The sequence below is a fragment of the Leptonychotes weddellii genome, chromosome 9 (genome assembly GCF_054177405.1).
Source record: "Leptonychotes weddellii isolate Sample4059 chromosome 9, ASM5417740v2, whole genome shotgun sequence".
Lineage (NCBI taxonomy): Eukaryota > Metazoa > Chordata > Mammalia > Carnivora > Phocidae > Leptonychotes > Leptonychotes weddellii.
Genome location: NC_138377.1, coordinates 25,551,517 through 25,578,489, shown reverse-complemented (window position 1 = coordinate 25,578,489; position 26,973 = coordinate 25,551,517). Strand labels below are relative to the sequence as shown.

Below are 26,973 nucleotides of genomic sequence, written 5' to 3'. Positions count from 1 at the left end.
AACAGTATGGCAGTTTCTCAAAAAGTTAGAGTTATCGTATATCTCAGTAATTCCACTCCCAGGTACGTATCCAAGAGAACTGAAAACATGTCCACACAAAACGTGAACACAAATGTTCATGGCAGCAATATCCATGATAGCCAAAAGGTGGAAACACCCACATGTCCATCAAATGATGAATGGATAAACAAAATGTGGTGTATGCATACAGTGGAGTATTATTCAACCATAAAAAAGCAATGAAGTACTGATGCATGCTACAACATGGATGAACCTTGAAAACATCATGCTAAGTGAAAAGAGCCAGACACAAAATACTACATATTCTAGGATCCCATTTATATGAAATATCCATGACAGGCAGATTCACAGTGACAGAAAGTATATTAGGAGCTGCCAATGGCTAGGGGAAGGAGGGACTACGGAGTGACTGCTAATGGGTAGAGGGTTTCTATTTGGGTTGATAAAAATGTCCTGGAATTAGTGCTAAGGGCTGCACAACTTTAAAATATACTAAAAACACCGAATTATCCACTTAAAGGGTGAAATAGGGGCGCCTGGGTGGCTCAGTCGTTAAGCGTCTGCCTTTGGCTCGGGTCATGATCCCAGGGTCCTGGGTTCGAGCCCCACATCGGGCTCCCTGCTCAGCAGGAAGCCTGCTTCTCCCTCTCCCACTCCCCCTGCTTGTGTTCCCTCTTTCGCTGTCTCTCTCTCTGTCAGATAAATAAATAAAATCTTTAAAAAAAAAAAAAAGGGGGTGAAACATATGGTATATGAATTACATCTCAATGAAGCTGTTATTAAAAGGGGGGGCACCTGGGTGGCTCAGTCAGTTAAGCGTCCAACTCGATCTGGGCTCAGGTCATGATCTCAGGGTATTGAGATCGAGCCGGGCATCAGGCTCTGCACTCAGCATGGAGTCTGGTTGAGATTTTCTCCCTCGGCCCCTGCCCCTCCCCAGCTTGCGTGCATTCTCTCTCTCTCAGAATAAATAAAATCTTTAAAAAAAAATGGCTCTCTTGGACCCTCACTTCTAAGATGACCAAGAAGAAAAGGAATAATGGTCATGTCAAAAATGGCCACGGCCACATGCAGCCTATTTGCCGCACCAACTGCGCCTGTTGCATACCCAAGGACAAGGCCATTAAGAAGTTCGGTATTTGGAACATAGTAGAGGCCACCGCCATCAGGGACATTTCCAAAGCAAGTGTCTTCGATGCCTATGTGCTTCCCAAGCTGTATGTGAAACATACATCCACAGCAAGATAGTCAGGAATCGCTCTCGTGAAGCATCGTAGGACCAAACATCCCCACCCCGATTTAGACCTGCAGATAGATGCTGCCCTATGACCTCCACTAAAGCCCATGTAAGGAGCTAAGTCCTTAAGGACTGAAGAAAAACTGTTCTCTGGAAAAAAAATAAAATGGAGATTATACTAAAAAATGTATTGGTCAAACTTCATCCATCCATAATTCCTCTGTTTATAGTTAAAGAATGCTGTAATTCTTTAAAAAGTCAGGCCAGGAGGGAAGAGACCTGGTGCCAGTGAGATCCCAGACTGGATCCCCAGAAAGATGCTCAGGGCCCCGAATCTCAAAATACAGAACCTCAGAGCCAAAGCTCCTAATCCAAACAGGCAATGTTCTACTCCAGCAAGGAGTGATGAACCTTAACACCTAGTATCCTCCAGCCACAAGAGAAAACATACCTTCCTGATTCTCAAGAGTCTGCTGTTGGATAATGAGCAGTTAGGGAAATGTAGACAGACCATGGGTATGATAATACCCTCATTTCCCATAACCTCATCAAGATAGTAGACTATTCATATCCTATTAATAATATCACTATTGTTGCATTATTAATGCATTAAGGTTAATGACAATGCTAATAATTTACCCAATGCCCACTACAATGACAGTGCCTTTGCTAGATCCATGAGGGCAGAACCATGTCTATCCAATCTTTTCGTCCCAAGTATCTGGGACACAACCTGAACGTAGGAATAGCTCAATATCTGGTTATTGAATGAATAAATGAATGAATGTCGTGCATGTTGCTAAGTACCGTAACCACTTTTCTCCACCCTCTATCCTCCACAGGGCCTCACACACAGCAGCATTCGATAAAGCCGGTGATGGGCTCACTGTCCCAGACAACTGAGAGGAACAAGAAGTTACACAGAACAGCCCATTTGGGACTGGTGTCACTCACTGGTCCCAAACAGCTAGGCTAGCCGCAAGAGAAAGAGAACAAAAGCGCCCTAAAGCTCTACTGGCAAGGAGTTTGATGAGGTCGCTGCTCTCGGGGCTACGTAAGAGCGGGCGCCTGGAAAGGGGGCACACGGGGGCCTTTCGGTACACAATTAACTGTCTCAGGATCCCTATGAAGTACCCACCAGGCGATGCATGGAACATATATCCAGAAACAACTCATTTGGGAGGTGCCTGGGTGGCTCAGTCGTTAAGCAACTGCCTTCAGCTCAGGTCATGATCCCAGGGTCCTGGGATCGAGTCCCACATCGGGCTCCCTGCTGGGCAGGAAGCCTGCTTCTCCCCCTCCCACTCCCCCTGCTTGTGTTCCTGCTCTCGCTATCTCTCTCTGTCAAATAAATAAAATCTTTAAAAAAGAAAAAAAGAAAGAGAAACAACTCATATGGGATGAAAATAAAGCACTCCCTGTCAGCACGCGGGGGGCTTTATTTTGGCACCCAGTGTCCTGGGGCAGGTTAAACATACCTGCTCACGTGTCAGGCATACGCCACCGAATCTGACGAGCCTTGGATAACCATTTAACCTGCACAACCTGCACTGACTGTATTGGTTTTCACATGTAAAATAAGGGCAGAGCCACTGCTGCCTCCCCTAACTGGGTGGTGATGGCTAGTCCAGTAAAGAGAGAAACGGAGAAAATGCCTGCTGAACTGGCGCTGTACTTCCTTTTTCCTTCTTCTGCCTTCCACATTATTTTGCTCTCTGTTACACTACTCAGCTCACCCTAAGCTGTGGGCCTTTTCCCCTGAGCCAGAAAGGAGAGAGCAGCCTAGGCAGTAGCAAGACTGATTGCGGGGGGGGGGGGGGGGGGGGTAGGTAAAGAAAAGACAAGAAGATTCCCTTTGATGAGGAAAGGAAGGAGGCAGAAGAGAACAAGGCTCCAGCTCTACTGGTTCTGCCAGTTTGCAATCAATGACCCCACTCTGCTCCACTCCCGCGCCCAGCTCTACATGTCTGAAATGCTTCTCGGGAAGGCTGCCCTCTCCAACTCCCACCTTCTGCTCTTCCTGAGCCCACTAGGCCATCTCTTGCATGTCAGACAAGTCAGAAACACCCAAATTCCACTCCTGGCTTTGCCCCTGCTGGCCTGGGAGAAGCGACTTCACTACTGACGCGTCAGGGCAATGAGACAGTAAGAGTCCGCAACCCTTCGGGATCCTGAGAGGCTAAAAGAAATAAAGCAGGTAAAAGGCACTGCCCGGTGCATGGTAAGCACTCACTAAACAGGACCCATTCTTATTGAAGACCAGCCCATTGCAAACGCATCCGGGGGCACCACAGTAACGGCCGGGCTTGCACCCGCTTGTGGCCCAGAAGTTGCTCATGCAGGGACTAAATCAGCCATGTGCTAAGATCTAAACTGATTCCGGGGCGCCTGGGTGGCTCAGTCGTTAAGCGTCTGCCTTCGGCTCAGGTCATGGTCCCAGGGTCCTCTCACTCTCACTCTTCCTGCTCCGCGGGAAGCCTGCTTCTCCCTCTCCCACTCCCCCTGCTTGTGTTCCCTCTCTCACTGTCTCTCCCTCTGTCAAATAAATAAAATCTTTAAAAAAAAAAAAAGATCTAAACTGATTCCACCTGAAAATGAAAGAACTCGCTGAGTGGCTCTGATAACTCCTTTCCTCTCCCCCTCATCAAAACAACATGGTATTGGGCGCCTGGGTGGCTCAGTTGGTTAAGCGACTGCCTTCGGCTCAGGTCATGATCCTGGAGCCCCGGGATCGAGTCCCACGTCGGGCTCCCTGCTCAGTGGGAAGTCTGCCTCTCCCTCTCCTGCTCTCGTGCTCTCTCTCTCTCATTCTCTCTCTCAAATAAATAAATAAAATCTTTGGAAAAAAAGAAAAAAAAATGGTATTAATACCGGCTTTACAGCTGACTCTTAGTAAAGTGACCGTCTAACACCCAGAGTTTTTAAGAAACCAAACAGTACACCTCTCTATCTCACCCACAAAGCTTTTTCCCTTTGCATAGGGTTCCAAGCAGAGTTTCTAAAATGAAATACTAACAGTACTCAGTGATCTCCACTGTTCCAACTTAGAATTCAGAGCACTTTATGGTAGTGAAAAGGGTCCAGCAGTCAACCTCTGACCCAAGCAAGCAATGGGAATGATGACAATCTCCAACAAGAAATTCCTTCTCAGCCCTTAGAGAATCATTCCAGAAAGAATAACCACATAAGCTTTGTTCTGAGGGAAAACAGCTTTGTTCTCTGCAAAGGGAAAAGCAAGAGATGAGGAAGGAACTGAAGTAAAGAGCCTCAAAAGGAGGAAAGTTCAACAAAGTACAGAGACCACGGAAGCGAAATCCCAAAGGCACCCAAAAACACTACAGAGGAAAGTAGCTCAGCACTGAGGTCCTTTCAGTTCTGGCCTCTAGAGACAAAAAGGATCTAATCTGTGTCAACTAAAATCATACAGACCTTTAAGTTTTTATGAAGATATTCCCTGTGGATGAGGGCAAAGACCAGCTCCTTCCCCAAAGTCACAGAAGGAGCTAATTAAAGCTTGGTTGCTCAGCTAAGAGAAGCTTGGTTTCTCCTACCAACCCATTACAACCCAATGCTTATATACATCCCACCTCTGAACCAAAGATTATTTTATACCTCCCCACCAAGATTCTAAAACTAGCCTAGTTCAATAGTTATTGCCAAAGGGAACTTCCTAGTAATTACTTTTACATGTTGGTCTCTGATTTATCTTATTTTCATCTATTTTTACCTGGGTTCAGAGGAAGAGACAGAACCCAAAGAAACCAAACCAAATTCTCACTCTCACCAGAACTGGGACCACTATCCCAAAAGGAAACTAGAGCTTGACTGCTTCTTTTATTTTTTTCTTTTTTGCATATTTTAATCAACGGACACATACTGAGCTTCCTCTAGTGTCTGGCACTGACCTGATGATGTTAGACCAAGACAGTTATAGAACTTAGGTAACATTTTCCTTCTCCTGGGAAGGTAAAGGAGAAGTGGAAGGTGAGAGAACTCTTCCTAGAAAAATCCAGAGCTGAGGCGCCTGGGTGGCTCAGTCAGTTCAGTGTCCAACTCTTGATTTTGGCTCAGGTTATGATCTCAGGGTCGTGAGATCGAGCCTCATGTCAGGCTCTGTGCTGGAAAAAGAACTTGTTTAAGATTCTCTCTCTCCCTCTCCTTCTCCCCCCCATTCTCTCTCTCTCTCTCTGATTAAAAACAAAAAAAACGGGTACCTGGGTGGCTCAGTTGGTTAACTGTCTGCCTTCGGCTCAAGTCATGACCCTGGGGTCTTGGGATTGAGCCTGGTGTCAGGCTCCCTGCTCAGCGGAGAGTCTGCTTCTCCCTCTGCCTCTGCCTCTGCCCCTGCCTCTGCCCCTGATCATGCACGCTCTCTCGCTCTCTTTCTCCAATAAATAAATAAAATCTTAAAAAAAAAATCCAGGGGCGCCTGGGTGGCTCAGATGGTTAAGCGTCTGCCTTCAGCTCAGGTCATGATCCCAGGATCGAGCCCCACATCGGGATTCCTGCTCCGTGGGGAGCCTGCTTCTCCCTCTCCTTCTACTGCTCCCCCTGCTTGTGCTCTCTCACTCTCTCTGTCAAATAAATAAATAAAATCTTCAAAAAAAAAAAAAAAATCCAGAGCCATTTTCATCATGTTGAAAAAAACTCCAGGCAATGATTTAAACTCCATGGTCTAATTTTCAGACAAGATTTTACTAAAACAATGTCAAACAGATCATTAGCCAGTCTACTTTTACAACCCAAACGATAAGGTGGTGACATTCCAATAGCAAAACCCTGTCAGAAAGTTCTAGTAAACCTGTTTCTCCAACCCAGCAAGTCCAGAAAATTTCCTTTCATTCTATCCTAAAAGGAGTGTGTAACTTTGTGTTTATCCATGTATGTGTCCACAGAATTTCATACAAAAACACAATTGTTTCTCAATCAAATGTTTTCTTAAGACCACTGAAGTCATGAGATTAGCTTCACAAACACACTGAGCACATTTGGTAAGGGCAAAGATCACTTTCTTCCACTCCAGTGTCCCCAAAGTGTTCCATTACTTGAGAGGTCAGGAATTCTCCCTTGTCTTAGAACCACCAGCGGTGCTTCTGACACAGAGCCTCTCAGACTCCGCCTGCAGCTCCCCTCCTACTCCAGCAAGAAAGAGTGTCTGTATGTAGAAATGATCCACAAACTGAATTCTCTAAAGTATGTAGAAATGATCCACAAACTGAATTCTCCAAAGAGAGTCATTTTTAGCTCCATGATCAGTTTCTTTGATCTCACCCAACTCACCCTGTCCAGCTATCCTTTTGTATCTGAACAAAAAGCTTTCCAAAGCAAAGCTGAAATCTGAGGACAGACTGGAAATACCGAGTCATCCTCAAGACCCACATCATTCCAAGAGACTCTTCCAAAGAACTTCCAGATGGAGACACAGCCCCCTCTTAAGTGACACGGCATACCCATATTTGGCCAGCTATAAAAGACTTAGCAATAAAAGCACCAGGCCAGGAAGAAGACAAGAGAGCTAGGTTCGGGTCCACCTCTACCTGGATCAGACCATGGGCAATTCACTCAACCCTTCTCCTGCTCGAAGTCTCCGTTCCCCACCCACCATCTCTTTTAACATTTTCCGTTCTTCCTGGTTCTGAGCTTCCCAACTACAACATAACTCCGTGCTGGCCAGGGTCTGTTCTGTGTTTTCACCACTGCAGCCCCAGCCCAGGGACTGACACATAACAGGAAATCAATATATACATATTTGTAAAATAAATGAATGAATATCTAAATGCCATATTCCCTCTGGGGAAGGGAACAGTATAGCTTTACCGTGAAGGGTTCAACCAACCTGCCTCAATACCACTCGCTGATTTTTAGAATAACCTTAAAGAAGTCCTTTAACTTTCCTGAGCCTCAGTTTTCTCACCTGTAAAATGGGGATAACACAATCTACTTCTGAGGATTGCTGTGAGGATTAAACGAGATCACTGCACGTGGGGCCCTGGGCACGGTGCGATCAGGCAGTAAATGCTAGAAGACCTGGCTGACATCATGGCTGTAGCTACACTGTTTGCCTCTAGGCCAGAGTCACCACCGCCACCACAGAATTTCATTCCATTATCCCAAGTAAAAACCCTTCCGAGGGAAGGCTTCCAGTGCGCTCTCATTAAAGAGTTAGAGATACTGGAACAAGATGCTCACTCGATACTTACTGTTCCCTCCCTCAAAAGGATGTGTCTTTTCAATTAAAGAAAAAGCAGTTATGAGATCGCATAATACATACATCATGCATAAGAAGGCATTCAGTCTTCGGAAGAATGATGTGACGTGATTCCAAGAATTATTACTATACCACAGATTCACTAAAAATGCTCTTCTCATACTTTATCTCGAAGATCTTAACAGATGACACAGCCTTACAAGGAGATCTTTGGTGTCTGAGGCAGAGACTGAGCAGGGCCTGCGTTCTGTGCGGAATGCGACAGCAGAGCCCTGGTGAAGTAAGAACATTGCTAGAACTATTTAAAGTCAATAATAGGAAGAATTAATACCTATTTTTCTGAAGCTGTTTCAAAAAACAGAAATGGAAGGAAAACTTCCAAACTCTTTCTATGAGGCCAGCATTACCTTGATCCCAAAACTAGACGAAGACCCCACCAAAAAGGAGAATTACAGACCAATAACCCTGATGAACATGGATGCAAAAATTCCCACCAAGATACTAGCCAACAGGATCCAACAGTACATTAAAAGGATTATTCACCGGGGTGCCTGGGTGGCTCAGTCGTTAAGCGTCTGCCTTCGGCTCAGGCCATGGTCTCAGGGTCCTGGGATTGAGCCCCGCATCGGGCTCCCTGCTCAGCGGGAAGCCTGCTTCTCCCTCTCCCACTCCCCCTGCTTGTGTTCCCTCTCTCGCTGTGTCTCTCTCTGTCAAATAAATAAATAAAATCTTTAAAAAAATAAAATAAAATAAAATAAATAAATACAAGGATTATTCACCACGACCAAGTGGGATTTATTCCTGGGCTGCAAGGGTGGTTCAACATCCACAAAACAATCAATGTGATACACTACATTAATAAAAGAAAGGACAAGAACCATATGATCCTCTCAATAGATGCAGAAAAAGCATTTGACAAAGTACAGCATCCTTTCTTGATTAAAACTCCTCACAGTGAAGAGATAGAGGGAACATACCTCAATATCATAAAAGCCATATACAAAAAGCCCACAGCAAATATCATGCTCAGTGGGGAAAAACTGAGAGCTTTTCCCTTAAGGTCAGGAACATGACAGGGATGTCCACTCTCACCACTATTGTTCAACACAGTACTGGAAGTCCTAGCCTCAGCAATCACACAACAAAAAGAAATAAAAGGCATCCGAATCAGCAAAGAAGTCAAACTCCCACTCTTCGCAGATGACGTGATACTCTGTGTGGAAAACCCAAGACTCCACCCCAAAATTGCTAGAACTCATACAGGAATTCAGCAAAGTGGCAAGATATAAAATAAATGCACAGAAATCTGTTGCATTTCTATACACTAACAATGAGACAGAAGAAAGAGAAATTAAAGAGTGATCCCATTTACAATTGTACCAAAAACCATTAAGATACCTAAGAATAAACCTAACCAAAGAGCAAAGGATCTGTACTCAGAAAACTACAGAACACCCATGAAAGAAATTGAGGAAGACACAAAGAAATGGATAACTGTTCCATGCTCATGGATTGGGAGAACAAATATTGTTAAAATGTCTATGCTACCTGGAGCAATCTATACATTCAATGCAATCCGTATCAAAATACCATCAACTTTTTTCACAGAGCTGGAACAAATAATCCTAAAATCTGTATGGAACCAGAAAAGACCCCAAATAGCCAAAGGAATGTTGAAAAAGAAAACCAAAGCTGGTGGCATCACAATTCCGGACTTCAAGCTCTATTACAAAGCTATAATCATCAAGATAGTATGGTACTAGCACAAAAACAGACACACAGATGAATGCAACAGAATAGAGAACGCAAAAATGGACCCTCAACCCTACGGTCAACTAATCTTCAACAAAGCAGGGAAGAATAACCAATGGAAAAAACAGTCTCTTCAAATGGTGTTGGACAGCCAAATGCAGAAGAATGAAACTGGACCATTTCCTTACGCCATACACAAAAGTAAATTCAAAATGGATGAAAGACCTAAATGTGAGACAGGAATCCATCAAAATCCTAGAGGAGAACACAGGCAGCAACCTCTACAACCTCAACCATAGCAAATTCTTACTAGACACATCGCCAAAGGCAAGGGAAGCAAGGGCAAAAATGAACTATTGCGACTTCATCTAGATTAAAAGCTTTTGCACAGCAAAGGAAACAGTTGACAAAACCAAGGACAGAATGGGAGAAGATATTTGCAAATGTATTATCAGATATAAGTTCTTATCTTTGATAAAGAACTTATCAAACTCAACACCCAAAGAAAAAGTAATCCAATCAAGAAATGGGCAGAAGACATGAACTGACATTTCTCCAAAGACATACAAATAGCCAAAAGACACATGAAAAAATGCTCAACATCACTCACAGCATCAGGGAAATACAAATCAAAACCACAATGAGATACCACTTCACACCAGTCAGAATGGCTAAAATTAACAAGTCAGGAAACAACAGATGTTGGCGAGAATGAGGAGAAAGAGGAACCCTCTTACACTATCAGTGGGAATGCAAACTGGTGCAGCCACTCTGGAAAACAGTATGGAGGTTCCTCAAGAAGTTAAAAATAGAGCTACCCTATGACCCAGCAATTACACTACTAGGCATTTACCCCAAAGATACAATTTGTGATCTGAAGGGGCACCTGCACCCCAATGTTTATATCAATGTCCACAATAGCCAAATTATGGAAAGAACCCAGACGTCCATTGATAGATGAATGGATAAATAAGTGGTATATATATGGGGCGCCCAGGTGGTTCAGTCGTTAAGCGTATGCCTTTGGCTCAGTTCATGATCCCAGGGTTCTGGGATCGAACCGCACATCTGGCTCCCTGCTCAGTGGGAAGCCTGCTTCTCCCTCTCCCACTCCCCCTGCTGTGTTCCCTCTCTCGCTGTGTCTCTCTCTGTCAAATAAATAAATAAAATCTTAAAAAAAAAAAAAGTGGTACATATATACAATGGAATACCACCATCAAAAAAATGAAATCTTGCCATTTGCGACGACGTGGATGGAACTAGAGGGTATTATGCTAAGTAAAATGTCAATCAGAGAAAGACAATTATCATATGATTTCACTCATATGTGGAATTTAAGAAACAAAACAGGATCAGCAGCTCTTTCTGCCCACGGGTCCTGTCCTGCGCTTTAATAAAATCACCTTTTTGCACCAAAAAAAAAAAAAAAAAACAGGATCATAGGGGAAGAGTGGAAAAAATAAAACAAGATGAAATCAGAGAGGGAGACAAACCATAAGAAACTCTTAATCATAGGAAACAAAGTGAGGGTTGCTGGAGGGGAAGGAATAAGTGGGTGATGGACATTAAGGAGGGCATGTGATGTAATGAGCACTGGGTATTATGTAAGACTGATGGGGGCGCCTGGGTGGTTCAGTCAGTGAAGCATCTGCCTTCAGCTCAGGTGACGATCTCTGGATCCTGGGATCGAGCCCCGCATCCACTGAGCTCTCTGCTCAGTGAGGAGTCTGCTTCTCCCTCTCCCTCTGTGCTCTCTCTCTCTCAAATAAATAAAATCTTAAAAAAAAAAAAGACTGATGAATCACTGACCTCTACTTCTGAAACTAATAATACATTATGTTAATTGAATTTAAATTTTTAAAAAAAAGCACTCAAAGTTCTTAATAAATTTAGCAATGTCACAAGATACAGTCAAAATACAAGTAACTGTTATGTTTTTACACTAGAAGCAATGTATTAGAAAACAAAATACAAGAAATGTAAAAACATTAAAAAATTTAAAAAATAAAAACAAAGTCAGTAATAGTAACCCCTCCAGCAGTATCCCCCTCCTCTGAATTTCTATAACATCCTCTCTATACCACTCTGACATCATCCATCTTATTTCCATGTATTTGTCTTCTGTTACCGCTGGACTGTCCTCTCCCTGAGGGCAAGCTCAGTATCTGAGTGCCACTTTCTACTGTCCTCAGTTGTCAGCACATAGGCACTGATTAAATGTTTACTGAATTAATGATTAAGCTGATTTATCCTCATGAGTGCATTTCATTCATTCAACAAATATCGAGTACCTACTATATGCCAAACACTGTTCTAGATGCTGATGAACAGAAGAGACAAAAATCACTGCCCAACGAAAATGATGTGGTTTTTTTTTTTAATTTTCTAAAGGTGACTGTGGTGATAGTTGTACATATCCATGAATATACTAAAAGCCAATTAATTGTATACTTTAAATGGGTGAATTTATAGTATGTGAATCATATCTCAATAAAACTGTTTTGTTTTGGTTTTTTTAAGTAGGTTCCAAGTCCAGCATGGAGCACAATGCAGGGTTTGAACTCACAACCTAGAGATCAAGAGTCAGATGCCTAACCGACTGAGCCACCCAGGTGTCCTTCAATAAAACTGTTTTTAAAAAAAAGTAAATGCAACATTAAAAAGAAATGAGGTACTAGTGGCCTTCTTTTATTGTAAAATTAAGATAAAATTCTGTACTTTTCCATAGTTCTGTATTTTCAGTATTTTAACATGCAGAGTCTCGTTTTTTTTGTTTTGTTTTGTTTTGTTTTAAAGATTTTATTTATTTATTCATGACAGAGAGAGAGAGAGAGGCAGAGGGAGAAGCAGGCTCCCAAGGAGCAGGGAGCCCGATGCGGGCCTCGATCCCAGGACCCTGGGATCATGACCTGAGCCGAAGGCAGACGCTTAACCATCTGAGCCACCCAGGCGCCCCAGAGTCTCGTTTTTATAACAGGAAAATAATAAAAGTTACATAAAAAAAGACCAAAAAAGTCACCTCCCTGGAACAGACTGCTTAATAGGCACAGAGTTGTCACTCGGGATGATGAAAATGTTTGAGAACTGGGCGCCTGGGTGGCTCAGTTGGTTAAGCGACTGCCTTCGGCTCAGGTTATGATCCCGGAGTCCCGGGATCGAGTCCCGCATCGGGCTCCCTGCTCAGCGGGGAGTCTGCTTCTCCCTCTGCCCCTCCCCCCTCTCATGCTCTATCTCATTCTCTCTCTCAAATAAATAAATAAAATCTTTAAAAAAAAAAGAAAATGTTTGAGAACTAGACAGAGTGGTGGCTGCACAAAACCGTGAATGTACTACACACCACCGACTCACTCACTTTACCATGGGGTTCATTTCGTGTGATGCAAATTACACCTCAATAAAAAAATAAATAACTGCCCTCATGGAGCCTATATTCTAATGGGGAAGAAGAAAGACCATATTCAAACAATTAAAATATATAGCACACACACCAAAAAACAAGTCAACAGATGAACAAATTGTGGTAGATCCATGCAATGGAATACTACTCAGCAATAAAAAGAAGTGACCTGGGACATACAACATGAATGATCCCCTGCTCCAAAACATTACAGTGATTGAAAGCAGCCAGACCCAAAACAGTACTGCATGATTCTATTTATATGAAACTCTAGGAAAACCAAATCTATAGTGATAGAAAACAGATCAGTGACTGCTGAGGAACCTTTCTGGGGGATGGAAATGTTCTGTATCTTGATTGTGGTGGTTTTTATACATGTGGATATACATTTATCAAAACCCACAGAACCATACACTTAAAATGCATATATTATATCACACAGAAACTATATCACAACAAACCTGATTTTTAAAAGTACATATGAGGGGCACCCGGGTGGCTCAGTCAGCTAGGCATCTGGCTCAAGGTTTCAGCTCGGGTCATGATCTCAGGGTCATGAGATCGAGTCCCACATTGGGCTCCATGCTCAGCAGGGAGTCTGCTTGAGATTCTCTCTCTCTCCCTCTCCCTATGCCCCTCCTGCCGCTCCCGTACACGCTGGCACTCTCTCTCTCTCTAAAATAAATAAATCTTAAAAATAAATAGATAGATAAATAGACAGATAGATAAAAGTACATGTTATGTCAAATGGTGGTAAGTAGTGTGAAAAAATCAGGAGAGAAGACTAGAAATACAAGGCCAGGGCAGGGGCTACTCTTTTTAATATGGTGCCCAAGGAAGGCTGCACTATGAAGCCAAAAACTTTTTAGGTCAATCCTTTTAAAAACAATGTAGTGGGGATGCCTGGGTGGCACAGTCAGTTAAGCGTCTGCCTTTGGCTCAGGTCATGATCCCAAGGTCCTGGGATCGAGTCCCACATCGGGCTCTTTGCTGAGCAAAGGAGCCTGCTTCTCCCTCTGCCTGCCTCTGTCTCTCTCTCTCTGATAAATAAATAAAATCTTAAAAAATAAAAAAATAAAAATAAAAACAATGTAGTGAATGCAATTTTCTGTGGTAATGAAAATGGAAGAGAAATGTCATACACAACCCAAAACAGAACATAAACCTAAAATCATTTCTATTTAGTTCTAGAAAGAAACTTTTCCCCCTTGGCACTGGCAGATTTAACTTCTTAATTCATGAAGGGGGTAGGGGGAAGTAGAGGAAGGGAGGAGGAAAGGACAGTGGGAGAGAATGATGAGGGAAGGGAAGAAGGAAGGAAAGGCAAGGGAGGAGAAGGGGAAAGAGAAGGAAGAACAAGGAAAGGGAGGGCAGGGAGAGAGGGAGGAGACAGGGTAGGAAAGAAAGAAGACAGAAAAAGACAGGCAAGCAGGCTGTCCATCTGTCCATCTGTTCATCAGTCACAGTCTAGATCTAATTAACAAAACTGACTGGAGAGAAAGATGAGGGAAAAAGGCAACAGTGCCTATGCGGTCACCTATGACCTATGACCTCAAACTAAACCATGGTCACCAAGCAGGACCAGAGAGGGTGTACAAAAAGAATTATGGGATCCTCAAACAGCCTCTACTCACAGACAAGTACAAAAGAGAGTTAAGCTGTCCTGAGAGTGAAGCCTCTGCCATCTCCTCCCCCGACCGCCCAGGCTCACTTACCTCTGAATTTTCATTTTAAAACATTTTCCATAGAGATTACTCAAACTAATAAGGCACATAATTGACGTTCAATAAATGTTTATGACTGCTGCTGAGTGATACAGATAAACTGAATTGAGTACTTTGAAAGAAAAGGTTATGAGAGATTATGGAAAACAAGTTTAGCCATTTGGATGACACTCACCAGGCAGAAAGGATTGGGCTAGAAAGCAGAGGAATTTCTAGAATACTCTAGAACTGAACTGCTCAGGATCATGCTGTCTCTTAACTTGAATTTAGGATGTCTGTGACTACGTGCAGGAACCAGGCTGTCAGTTCTTTTCAAACATTCTAACATCTAGAGTCAAATTCCCTGGGAAAGACAGCAATAATTCAATCTCAAATAGAAGGAAATTGGGAAGCAGAAAAAAATTCCAGAAGCTACCAGAAAGTAAAATCATCCTCCAGTGAGGTCAAGCCAGAGGTCAGGTGCTTTATATGGCTGGTATACCTACATCTCTGCCCAAGAACTCCAGTCACCACCAAACTGACCACACGAACCAGTCAAAGAGTCTCTTAACTGCTGGCCAAAAGCCACTGGAAAAATGGGAAAATGAACAAAACAGGTTCCCAGGAAACATCCATGCTCTCCTGCCTCCAAAAGTCCCTCTGTATCCCTTCCCATATGTCCTTCCAATTCTTCTTGCCTGGAACTTTCTATATCCTTGTGGGGTTTTTTTGTTTTTGTTTTTTGTAAAGATTTTATTTATTTATCTGAGAGAGAGAGAGAGCACGCACGAGTGAGGGGAGGGGCAGAGCGAGAGGGAGATAGACAAGCAGACTCCCTAAGCGGGGAGTCCGATGGGGGGCTCGATCCCAGAATCCTGAGATCATAACCTGAGCCAAAGTCAGGAGCTCAATCAACTGAGCCACCCAGGTGGCCCCCTATGTCCTTGTTTTCTTTCCCTCCTTCACCAATACATTTAGCAGTTCTAACCTCAGAAATAGTCTCATGGGAGCTCCTGCAAAGCGCCGCCCCCCCCCAGAAAGTTTAACCAGCTGTCAGAAGCACTTCCGTGCTACGCAATCTCCAGGATAAACTCAAGGATGCTACATGCAGGAGATGCCTCCACAGGAAAAACATATAAGGTCAACTTAATAAGAAATCTGCCTATTCTATTAACCCTGGCTCAAAAAGCCAAATATTTGCCCTATTCCAGAAAAATCAATCACTTCAAGGAAGTAACAACAGAAAGAAAGAGAATCACACAAACAGGAGGTGACCTGAAAGAGTTAAAGACAGGTTCCCTGAAAAGCTGACTCACAGTGGTTTTGATGGCTTATATGGGTCAAATTTTAAAAAGCCCTGTACTAAAAAAAATAGCCTCCCAAGTTAAATGCCAGGACCCTGTTAGAACTGAATGAGCCCAAGGCTGAGAAAGCTCAGAAGATGCTGAGCAGAAACCGGAAGCACATAATAGGGGCCCTTTCCTCCTTCTGTTTGCCTGAGTCATCCTCAACCCTGCATTTCCCAGTAATTCCATCCAATGCCTTCCCCTGACTATTACCAAGCAAAAGGGGCTTTTCCTTGGGTTTCTAGAAGCAAAAAACAGTGATGGGGGAGGGAGCGTCTGCTACTCAGCCAATTATTGCTTATGATTTTGACAGCCCCTAAGCAGATCTATGGTTTTTTTGTTATATTTTCTTATACGGCACCCAAGAATTAATACTGCAGCACATATATCCAGGTACTGACCAGAACTTGCCAAAGGCTAACCAGCCACAGCACTAAAACTAGTCCTTACACTGTAATGGTTTGGCCATGTGCAGAGCAAAAATGGGGAAGTTCCACGATTTACATTGATTCCCCTGGCTCATGACCTGTTGGCCAGAATTAAGTCCTCAAGGGTTTCTGCCAGCCTGTCTGTAAGACCAAGCCCCAACAAGGTACCCTAGACCAGGAAGCAGATGACAAGGCCAGAGGGGTCACTAGCAGATTAAGTCCAAGACAGAAGGGGCACAAAAATGGTGCAGACCAGCAGAGCCAGTTTGTGGTCAAGGGTTCCCATACAGTATGAAAACATGCTCTGCTGGTTTCCATTCCAGAATCTCACAAGAATAATGTCTCCTTTAACCAGTTAAAAAAAAAAAAAAGCCAAGTCCCAGTATTTTGAGCCACACTATTCTGGGACTGTAAACAAGTGAAGCAGCCAAGCAACGTGATGGGTCTTCTTAAAGGAACGGTCTCAGTGAGAGAAAGTCCACCACTGTGCTGAAGAAGGAATGAAGAAGGCTCACTTTGGCCTCCCATTTCCGAGTGGGCCAAGACTGTAGATCTCTGAGTCAAGGAAGGCCTGCCCCAGTGGACACTTGCTTAGCGTGTCATTGGCTGTTCCTGGGTCACTGCGCTTCCTTATCACCTTGCACGTTCAGCGTGAGAGGACTTCCCTTGAGGAGTCTTTGGCATGAGAAGCTCCTAGGCTCTCCTAATGTCCTAGTCAGGGGTCATGACCCTGAAAGGGAAACAGGTGAAATTTCTCGTCAGTTTGCTGCTCTACTTTCTCAGAAAGAAGACAGCCAAAGGAAGTTTGTAGAAAAGGGACAAAGAAGAGAATGGGGTGGTTATGAAAAAAAGAAAAACTTATATGGGGTTTAAAGATATGCATACGAATAAAAAAAAGACAATTGTTCACTTTTTTCTCTGACCAGTAAACATTCAGATAAGACAGGATGTCTGAATCCCTCACAAGACACAACAAATAGAAAAATACTATCCTCTTCCTCCACTAAGAAATCCAATTGTCAGAACTTTATTCTTCTAACCTTTGAGTTACTTGCTAAGGGTGTTGTCTCTAAGTTCAAGAGCTTATGGATGACTTATCAGTGTGGATTGTTTACTCACTATGGACTCTAAATAATGGACCTGCAAGTCCTCTGGTTTTCCTAGCACAGTTCCACTGAGGCCTACAAAAATCAATGAATACAACACAGAAGAAAGTAACCATTTCACTGGAGAGGTTGCCAAGTATGCCAAAAGAGAATACTGATTTCAGCTACATTACTTCTGGGGAGCAAACAGAACCAAGAGAGGGAGGAAAAACTGGTGCATAGCTTAAACTTTTTGTCCCTGGTATGTTTGCCATGTCACCAGAATACAGATCTCCTATTAGACCAAACCTTCATCCGTTAAATCAATTTCTCAATCAGAGCACAACTGACATTTTGTACCAGATCATTCTTTTTGTGGGGGGCTGCCCTATGTGTTGTAACATATTTACCAACACCCTGGCCTCTACCCATTAGCCAGTAGCACATCCCCCAGTTGTGACAACCAAAGATGTCTCTCAACATTGCCAAATGCCCTCTGGGAGAGCAAAATCACTCCTGGTTGAGAACCACTGTGTTAGATAATACCAAATGAGATTAATTTAACTCTTTATTGTACGAATCAGGTTCTTAAAGACTTTTAGTTTTATCAAATCAGGAAGATACAGGGTATTAAGCCGGTGAGATCTGCACAAACAAAATGCCAAGGAGTCAAGTCACCACTGAAAGTTCTCTCATTCCTCACCCTCCACTCTGCAACAGCATTCCTGTTTTACACCCAAATTTTGTCCCAAATTCATCAGTCTTTCCTTTTTTTTTTTAAATACTTACCAGTTTATTAAAGGATATGATAAAGGATACAAATCAACAGCCAGATGCAGAGATGTGTAGGGAGAGGTATGGGGAAAGGGTGAGGAGCTTCCATGCCCTCTCCAGGCACACCTCTCCCCACAATGGCCATGTGTTCACCAACCCCGAAGCTCTCATCAGTGTCCTTCCATCTCCCCAATGTCAACGGTAACACCAAATCGAAGCCACCTCTCACCTTATCTTCTACAATGGCCTCCTAAGTGGTCTCCCTGCTTTTCTTCTTGCCCCACCCCCGCCAGTCACCTCAATCTAGTCTTTACACTGAAGCCATTTCTTGAAAACTTCTGTCAGATCATGTGACTTAACTACCATAAAGCAGTCTGGTGCTTCCCATTACACTTAAAAGCCAAGCTTTTTTCTATGGCTTGCAAGGCCCCACATGATCTGGAACCCATTTACCTCTGTGCTTCTGCCCTTACCACTCTCTGCCAGCTCTCTCCAACCATACTGGCATTCTTCCTACACCCCGAACATCCCATCCACCTTCTACTTGTTCCCATTGCCCTCTGCCTGGAGGTCTATATCCCCAGGTGGTAGTATCCATCAGGTCTTTGCTTAAAAGTCATTTCTACAATAAAACCTTCCCTGATCATCCTGCACAAGTAGCTTCCAAGTCATTCTTGCTTAATACTACACCTGATCCCTTTTTATGCGTTTTACACATGTGAACTCCACTTTCCCTGCTTGAATGGTAAGTCTATGATGCCACGAACCAAGTCTTATTAGCCACGTATCCCTGGAACCTAGAAAGTGCCTGGCACACAGTATATGCTCAGTACTTGTGATCAATTAATGAATGCTTTTGGCTAATAGACCAAATGTGTCCATTTAAGAGCCACAAATGAATTCTTGCTTCTGAGACCAAAAGCCAGTCTCTCCTCAAATTTAGCACTATAGTACACACTCAAATAACAAGGTAATGATAAAATTCACACTTCTAAAAGGAACTTTTTTGTTTCTAAAAGGAACTTTCAGGTTTCCCAAAAGAAACTGAATAACACTTAAACCATAAGCAACAAATCTTAGGAGACACTAGGCCAAAGAATTTGAGAAAACCACACATATGTTACAGCCTACGAGCTTCTAAAATAATTCCTATGGACAAAACTGAAAATAGTCAAAACCCACAAATGCCTAGAAACATAAAAAGAAAAATGAAGATGGGGCCTAACTCACAGAATCTTTACTATTGTGAGTAAACAGTTCTTCAAAAACCCTGTCTTGCATTTTATAGAGCTGTGCTTTCTTTGCTCCTCACAGCAAGCAGCCCTGAGGAATTGATGAGCTGATGGTACTGGCCATAAAAAGCTTAATCAGAAAGCTTAACAGACTTGGTCAGAGGCAACTGGAGTGTCATAGTTACAGCAAGGATTTTAAAGCCCGATACTTATGTTCAAATCCTCTGCCACTTACTGTAACTTGATCCTGGCAAGTTACTTCATCTCTGTGCTTCAATGTCCTCACCTATAAAACACAATGCTATAAATGAAATGTTTGTGTTCCCCCAAAATTCATGTTGAAATCTAACCCCTAATGTGACCGTATTAGGAGGTGGGGTTTTTGGGAGGTGATCAGGTCATGAAGGGAGGTCTTCATTAATAAGATTAGTGCCCTTATAAAAGAGATTCTGGAACTCCCTTCCACCATCTGAGGACAGAGGGAGAAGAGAAGATGGCTGTCTATGAATTAGGAAGTCAGTCATCACCAGACACCAAAGCTGCTAGCACCTTGATCTTGGACTTCCCAGCCTCCAGAACTGCAAGAAATAAGCTTCTGTTGTTTATATGCTACCGGACGATATATAATTTAATGGCATATGGTATTCTATCATACACAGCAGTCCAAACTGACTACAACTTACTTCATGAGGTGTGGTAGGCTGAAACTGCACCCCCTACTCACCACGATCTAATCCCCAAGAGCTGTGAATAGCTCATTTTATGTAGCAAAAGTAACTTTACAGATGTGACTGCATTAAACACCTTGAGAGGAGGACACAGTGCTAGATTATCCAAGTGGGTCCAACCTAATCAAAGTGTCCTTGTAAAAGGGAGGCAAGAGGGCCAAGAAGGACATATGACAACAGAAGTGGAGAGACAGAAAGAGGGATTGGAGGATGTTACATTGCTGTCTTTGAAGCTAGACAATGGGGCCACAAGCCAAAGAATGTAGGTGGCCTCCTGAAGCTAGAAAAGGAAAGAAACACTCCCCTGGAGTCCCACAAGAAACACAGCCATACAGACCCATTTCCAGACTTCTGACCTCCAAACTGTAAGAAAATAAATTTGCGTTGTTTTAAGCCATTAAATGTTGGGAATTTGCTACCACAGTAATAAGAAACTAATACACAGTTATCATCAGGATTAAATGAGTTCATACAAGTGCTAAGAACAGTTCCTAACAGCTCCTAACAACCATAGTTAAGAGCTTTTTAAATTTTAGCTATTGTGAGTCAATATCAGAACCCAGGGGACTCACCGAAGTACTTCAGAGGCGAAGAAAATGAGGTTCAGAAATTTGGTAGTATCTATAAATTTAAAATACACATATTAGGGGTGCCTGGGAGGCTCAGTCGGTTAAGCATCTGCCTAGGGCTCAGGTCATGATCTCCAGGTCCTGGGATGAAGCCCCACATGGTCGGGCTCCCTGCTCAGTAGGGAGTCTGCTGCTCCCTGCTCAGTAGGGAGTTTGCTTCTCCCTCTCCTTCTGCGCCCTCCCCCCCGCTCATGCACATGCACGCTCTCTCTCTATAATAAATAAATAAAATCTTTAAAAAAATAAAATATATAAAATAAAATGCACATATCATTTGACAAAGAGATTCCACTTCTAAATAGATTCACAGGATAGTCAATATATCCTTGTTTTTAACTACTCAAGTATCCACTAACAGGCTCAAATTACAGAAAACCCATTCAACAAAATAGTAGACAGCCTTTAAATAATGAGGTAGACCTCAATGTACTGATAAGATGTACTGATATAGCAATAAGATGTATCCTTTAGTGAAAAAAAGCTGAGGGACAGAACAGTAAGCATATCAGATTTCATTTTTGTTTAAAAATAAAAAGGATAGGGTGCCTGGGTGGCTCAGCCGTTAAGCGTCTGCCTTCGGCTCAGGTCATGATCCCAGGGTCCTGGGATCGAGTCCCACATCGGGCTTCCTGCTCAGCGGGAAGCCTGCTTCTCCCTCTCCCACTCCCCCTGCTTGTGTTCCCTCTCTCACTCTCTCTCTTTGTCAAATAAATAAATAAAATCTTTAAAAAATAATAAATAAAAATAAAAAGGATACATACATACGTTAATAAATACATGTCAAAAAACTCTAAAAGGGCACGTAGTTCATTGCTCGTGGTGATTGTTCTAAAGGAGGAGACTAAGGGGATGGAGTAGGAGGGAAACTCTTGCGATCATATGCCTTTTTATGTTATTTTAGGTTTTAACTAGGTATGTGCACGATACCCATTTTTTAAAAACTGAAGTTGAAACGTGACATCACCGACCTATCAACAGGTATTTATGCGCTGACAATGTACCTACCTACCATTGTGCATGACACAGGGCCTAACACCCGGTCCTGCTCTCCAGGAGTTCACATGCTGGCTGAATTTATAATCTAGATTCAGATTAGACAATCATCTAATTGTTTTGGACATTCACATTAGAAAACAGAACCAGACATTCTCTCAAAGTATTTTTCCACTGTGACTCTGGGAGAACAAATCACCACCTAAAAAGAATAAATTCTATGTCTAATCCGTTAGTCCTAACCAGTGCTGCTTAAGCTTAAGAAATTGTTACTTCATGGGAAGTGGTCAGTGTTTAAGAAGGAAAGCAAAGCAGGAGGAATCTTTACAAACAACCCAATTACATACATTATTATACACTCCAAGAAAAAAGATGAACAAATATCATCTCTGCGTAGTTGGATTTGTCTTCTTCATTACACTTCCATATATTTTCCTAATTCTCTACACTAAGGAACATGTATCAATGGCACAAAAAGAAAAAAATACACATCCTCCTCCCCTCAAAAAATACTTTTTGGTGCCAACACAACATCCATGAGGATTACTGGTTCATTCCAAATCTTCCTCTTGCTTTACAAAAGTGACAGCAATCCAAAATATGACTTTCCATAGGCTGAATTGGTGGCAAAACCAACAAGAATCATCCAAGTCCAAGTGTTCCATTTATAAAATATTTAGTCCACAGTCACCCAATTAGAGCATAACCATAATGAAGACATTATTGCTAACAAGGGAGGCAGACTGGGATCTGGGTCACTCTTCCATAACTCCATTAGTCCCTCTCAGCCAATAAAGAAGTCTGTGTTAGCAAAGTATTTAGCTGACAATGGAATCATGATGTAATGCATTTCTATAACCTTACCAAGGAGGAAAAAGACAGAGCTGAAAAATTCTTAGTGAGCAACTGGAGTGTCAAACAGCAACTTACAAAGGTTCTCCCCCAACCTGGAGACTTGAGGAGTCATCACTGCTGCAAAGTACCCAGTCAATTTACCACAGACACTGACAGAAACAAGGAGCTGGTACTGGACACTATGTGCCAGGCCCTGTGATAAGGGCCCTTCCATTTCCATTCCTTACTCTCTCTCAGAATCTTCTCAATTACTACTGGGAAGTACAAGCGAGACTGAGGCACAAAGCTCAAATCACTCTCCACGGTTACACGGTGAGTGGAGAAGCAAGCACGGAACTCAAACAGTCTTCACTCAAAAGCATGGACATTATACTACTTTCCCTGGAAAGTATAAACGTTATACCACCCCTTCCGTAGTCACCCCCAACTGTCACACGCCACAATCTCCCCAGCTTGCTCCCATCACACTCTACCCTTGCCCCAACTCAGAATCCAATCAAATATTCTCCAGTCCTTCTGTAATGGCAGGTGCCCTCACTGGCTTTTCCTATCAGCCTGTACAGGAAAAGAGGCCATCTGGCAGAATACTCTCCTTATCAAAAGCCACTTTTTAAAGACCACCCCTCTCTCTAAATTGAGCTAGCAGGTTTATGACTTGCTGCCTGGCACTCCTAGAGGACCCACGGTGTCTCCTACCCTGCACACACAGCCCCTCATCAGTCCCATTTATCAACTTGCCAAGCGCTCTCACTCAGAAAGCTGATCTAAGTCGGATCTCCCTCACAATAACCCCAGTAACACGATAACAACAACAGCTACCATGTTCTGAGCATTTGTTATGCAACAGGCTTTACACACATGGTACCATTTCATCCTCACAACCACCCGAAGAAGTAGGCACTGTCTCCAATTTATAGATGACAAAACTAAGGCTCAGAGAGATAAAGTAATTCAGCCCGAGGTCACACAACCAGTTAAATGACGAAATCTGACTCCACCCAACTTAAGCTTTCAGGGGTCTTGCCCTTTAATGATCAAATGTGAGCTCTTCTTGGACTTTTCCTTTTGAGAGCTATCTTCCAACAACAAGTCTGCTGCACGACCACAGGACTCGCACTTCACCCACAGGCTCACCTGAATTTCTTCATTTTCATCTACTAGGAGGAAACTCACGACCTTCTCAGTCATCTTCTTCCTCCTGGTCTCCTCATCCAGCTCTTCTTCCTCCAGTAGTCCCTGGACCTTAGTGACATGGTACACAGTAACAGGGTGTCTCCTTTTGTTACCCCCGGAATGAGTCCTCTTCTGGCACTCCAAGCACAAGTTGATTTTACAGGTCTGGCACCTCACGGCTGCCCTCTGCCTAATACCCGGCGAATGCCCATTGGTGCCCTTGCAGGGGTCGCAGTAAGGGACGTGGCCAGGTTTGAGCCTTATCCGCTCATGGTTTCTCAGGCGCTCCTGCCGATGGAGCTCCTCCTCGCAGCGGAGACACTGCAGACTGCAGCACTCATCACACTCAAAGACCGCTTCGTCAGTCCCGCTGCAGGCGTAACTTTCCTGGCACATCAGCCCCGGATTCAGGCCCTTCTCTGCTGGGGACGTCTGAGCACTCATACTCAGATTGGCAAGGAAATCACCCACCATAGACCGGTCCCTGGGCTTTCCCCAGGAGTGAAGACAAAGGCTTTTGAGTCTGAGGACTGCAGAACTTTCACTGGATTCTGAACACCTTAAAAAAAAACAAAAACAAAACAAACCTTCGGTGTCCTATCAGAATTCTTCACACTCACGAATGTTGGAATTTTTAATTTTCTGCCTCCAAGATTCCTGTGTCAGCAGCAACGTTGATTTGGTTTGATGGTTTTATCCTCCATAAAGTGCAAGCAAAGTTGTGGTCAAAGTTAACTTGAAAGGGTCTCTTATGGCTATATGAGAGAGATCCGATAGGTTCACTGAGGTGGGCTCATCAGCTGGGCCTCAGCCACAAGGGTTTGGTAGTGAAAGAGAGTGGTCAGAAGCTCTGCAATATAATCCAACCTCAAGTCAATATTTCAGGGGATACCTACAATAGAGGAAGGAAAAGGATTTCACTAATTTAAAAACAGAAGTCACCTAAAAAAAAAAAAAAAAAAAAAGATTGTGGTTAAATATGAGGCCAGAACTCCTGAGAGAAATCTCATCCTTACTATAAAACTTACACAGGCTACTTCTGATCCTAGAAATTTCTTCTCAAAATCATGGGCAAGGCTCCTCCCTTTGAAAACAGCCACTATCTCTAGGCCCAAGGCATTTCAGAGACTTTGTCTCTTCATTTCACAGACTGAAATTCTCTGTTCATCCAGTTATTATAATAATTCAGAATCAAAATCATTAAGCAAACAGTCCTTGGAGGGACAACCCTCTGCACTCCCCTAACCTGCAGCACACACTTATGAGGTGAATAAAGAGACCTGTAAAAATCTAAAGAAATGATAATAATGTAGACTTTAGCTCCATCAAAGCCTTTGGCAGATCTAGTTAGATTGTTTCAACTCTAGACAAATGTCTATGAAGGACCTTAAGCCTGGAAACAAAAGTCACCATGTCATGTTTAAAAACAATAAAGAACAATTATTGTACTTCCTTTTGTCCCTTCTCTAATTGCAAAAAAAGGGAGCAACAGGAGACAGAATTCCTCCTCTAAGGCCCACTGCAAAGCCAGGCCTGCAGTGAGTTATAACAAATAATTTTTCTCTCTGTCACTCAAAAACTAACTTAAAAATAACTTCAAAAAGAAGAAAGGGAAAAAAAGATAACTGGGGCAGGAAAGAGGCTTTTGTCACTTCTACAATTACATTCTTAACCCCTCTTAGCCTTGACCTCCATTCTAATACCCCAACGAAATGTAAAGTCCTCCCTCTAGTAATCAATCAATCAATCTTATTTTTAGACAAACAAGGAAGGCAAGGGAGTGACTAGGAGACCTTATTTACACCCTAACCTCAGCCATGCCCAAGCAGCTCCCACAACGGGAACAAAAATCGAAATTCGCCACAATTTAGAAAAATATAAAATCAACCTTCAAAAGAACACCTCACCGCCCGACCGGCCAAGCAAACAATCTGCCCACTCGGGCCCCCACCTCGACACCTCTCTCCAGCCGGGGGTTCCTCACCCTTCCTTTCTCCCGGGCAACACCACCACAACCCGAGGGGCACGAGCAGAGTCTAAACAAAGAAGGTCCCCCAAAATCCGCCCCCACGCTAGCAGAGGCTAGAGCCGAATCCATTGTTTATACCACCCCACCCCCACCCCAGCCGCACCCGGCCCCCTCCCCCCCCGGGGGCAGCCGGAGCTCCAGGACTATAGCTCGCCCGGCGCTGGGCCGTGCCCTTCCCTCCCCGCCCGCGGCGGCCCGGGGATCCCACCACGGAGCAGCTCGGCCGCGGTAAGGCGGCGTCGGGGGACCGCAGGGCGCCTGCGGGGGCGGGGGCTGTTCCTCAGGGCACCGGTGGATCCATCCTCATCTCCATCTCGCCCCCCCCTCCTCCTTCTCTGCCTCCCGGGCTTCCTCCTCTCCTGTTGTCAGTTGGGATCAGCTGATCGGAGTGAACTTCTCCCAGCTCAGACTACCAGGAAGGCGTGAGCAGTGCAGTCCAGGGAGAGAGGAGCGGGAGGGGGTGGAGTCCTACGCCGGCGAGGGCGGAGAAGGGCGCGCACAGCTTCCTGGGAAATGTAGTTCCCAGGACGTGCGTCCTTCCCCACATCCCGGAAATCAAGGCTCTAAATGACTACAACTCCCAGGACGAAAAAGGCTGCTCTTGTGAGGAGGCGGTGAAGACTGGCCGTCGAGCGTTTCGGGACTTGGAGTTTTTGCATTTACTGCGGTGTTCGAAGATTTCAGCGCGTTGTTTTGGGTAGTGCCCGGAGAGGGAATGGCGCTAAGTTAGATGACTGATGTAATGTGTAGTATAGTTGAGGCAAATAACTCTATTTCACGAACACATATTGCACACGATTCCTTCAGAAATGTGTAAAAACAGGCAATCTCCTCTTCCCTGATTTCACCTTGCCCAAGTTAGGAAAAGACCAGAAAGAAATGATAAAAGAATTTACTCTTCTTGGAGTTTTGTTTTCCCTTTATGGGTGTTCTCCAAGCTGAATTTTTTTACCTTACCTTTTACTTTTCGACCTTCTCTACATAGTTTTAGAACTTCTGAATTTTATCTTTAAGTTAGACGGGGTTCATTTTCAGACAAGCTTGCGGGCTACGGTGCAGGCTAATGGTTAACATTGTTATCTGGCTTTTCTTAAAAAGCCATATATTTGTTTAGTGCTTTCACTTTCCGGGGATTTTTGTTTATTTCTTGGAATGACACTGAAAGAAAGCCTGATGTAATAAAAAGAGCCCTGGTCTGAGATGCGGGAGACTGAGCGCTTGTTCTAGAAAGCTGGGTAAATCGCTCAACCCCTCCATGAAATAAAGGAATTGTACTTTATAATTCTGAAGTCTCTGCCAATTCTAACGTTCTATGATTCTATCTTGACAATTGTTAACCCAGTAGAGAAAACTAAGTTTAAGGGACTTGCCAAGTCACACAGC

The 26,973-nt window shown here is 43.6% G+C and overlaps 1 protein-coding gene across 2 annotated transcripts in view; it reads right to left on the bottom strand.

The window, feature by feature from the left end:
• ZFYVE1 (zinc finger FYVE-type containing 1) overlaps positions 1 to 26,036 on the bottom strand; it is a 58,462-nt gene extending 32,426 nt beyond the window's left edge. The window contains exons 1-2 of one of the 2 annotated variants that reach the window (XM_081830285.1): positions 25,799 to 26,036; positions 23,523 to 24,453 (exon numbers count right to left, since the gene is read on the bottom strand). In XM_081830285.1, the coding sequence (XP_081686411.1) occupies positions 23,523 to 24,035 (513 nt within the window). In that variant the 5' untranslated portion in view covers positions 24,036 to 24,453; positions 25,799 to 26,036. Of the gene's footprint in view, positions 1 to 23,522; positions 24,454 to 24,589; positions 25,650 to 25,798 lie in introns of those variants that run through there. The other variant, XM_081830286.1, reaches the window with a different exon arrangement.
• Between the last annotated feature and the right edge of the window lie 937 nt (positions 26,037 to 26,973).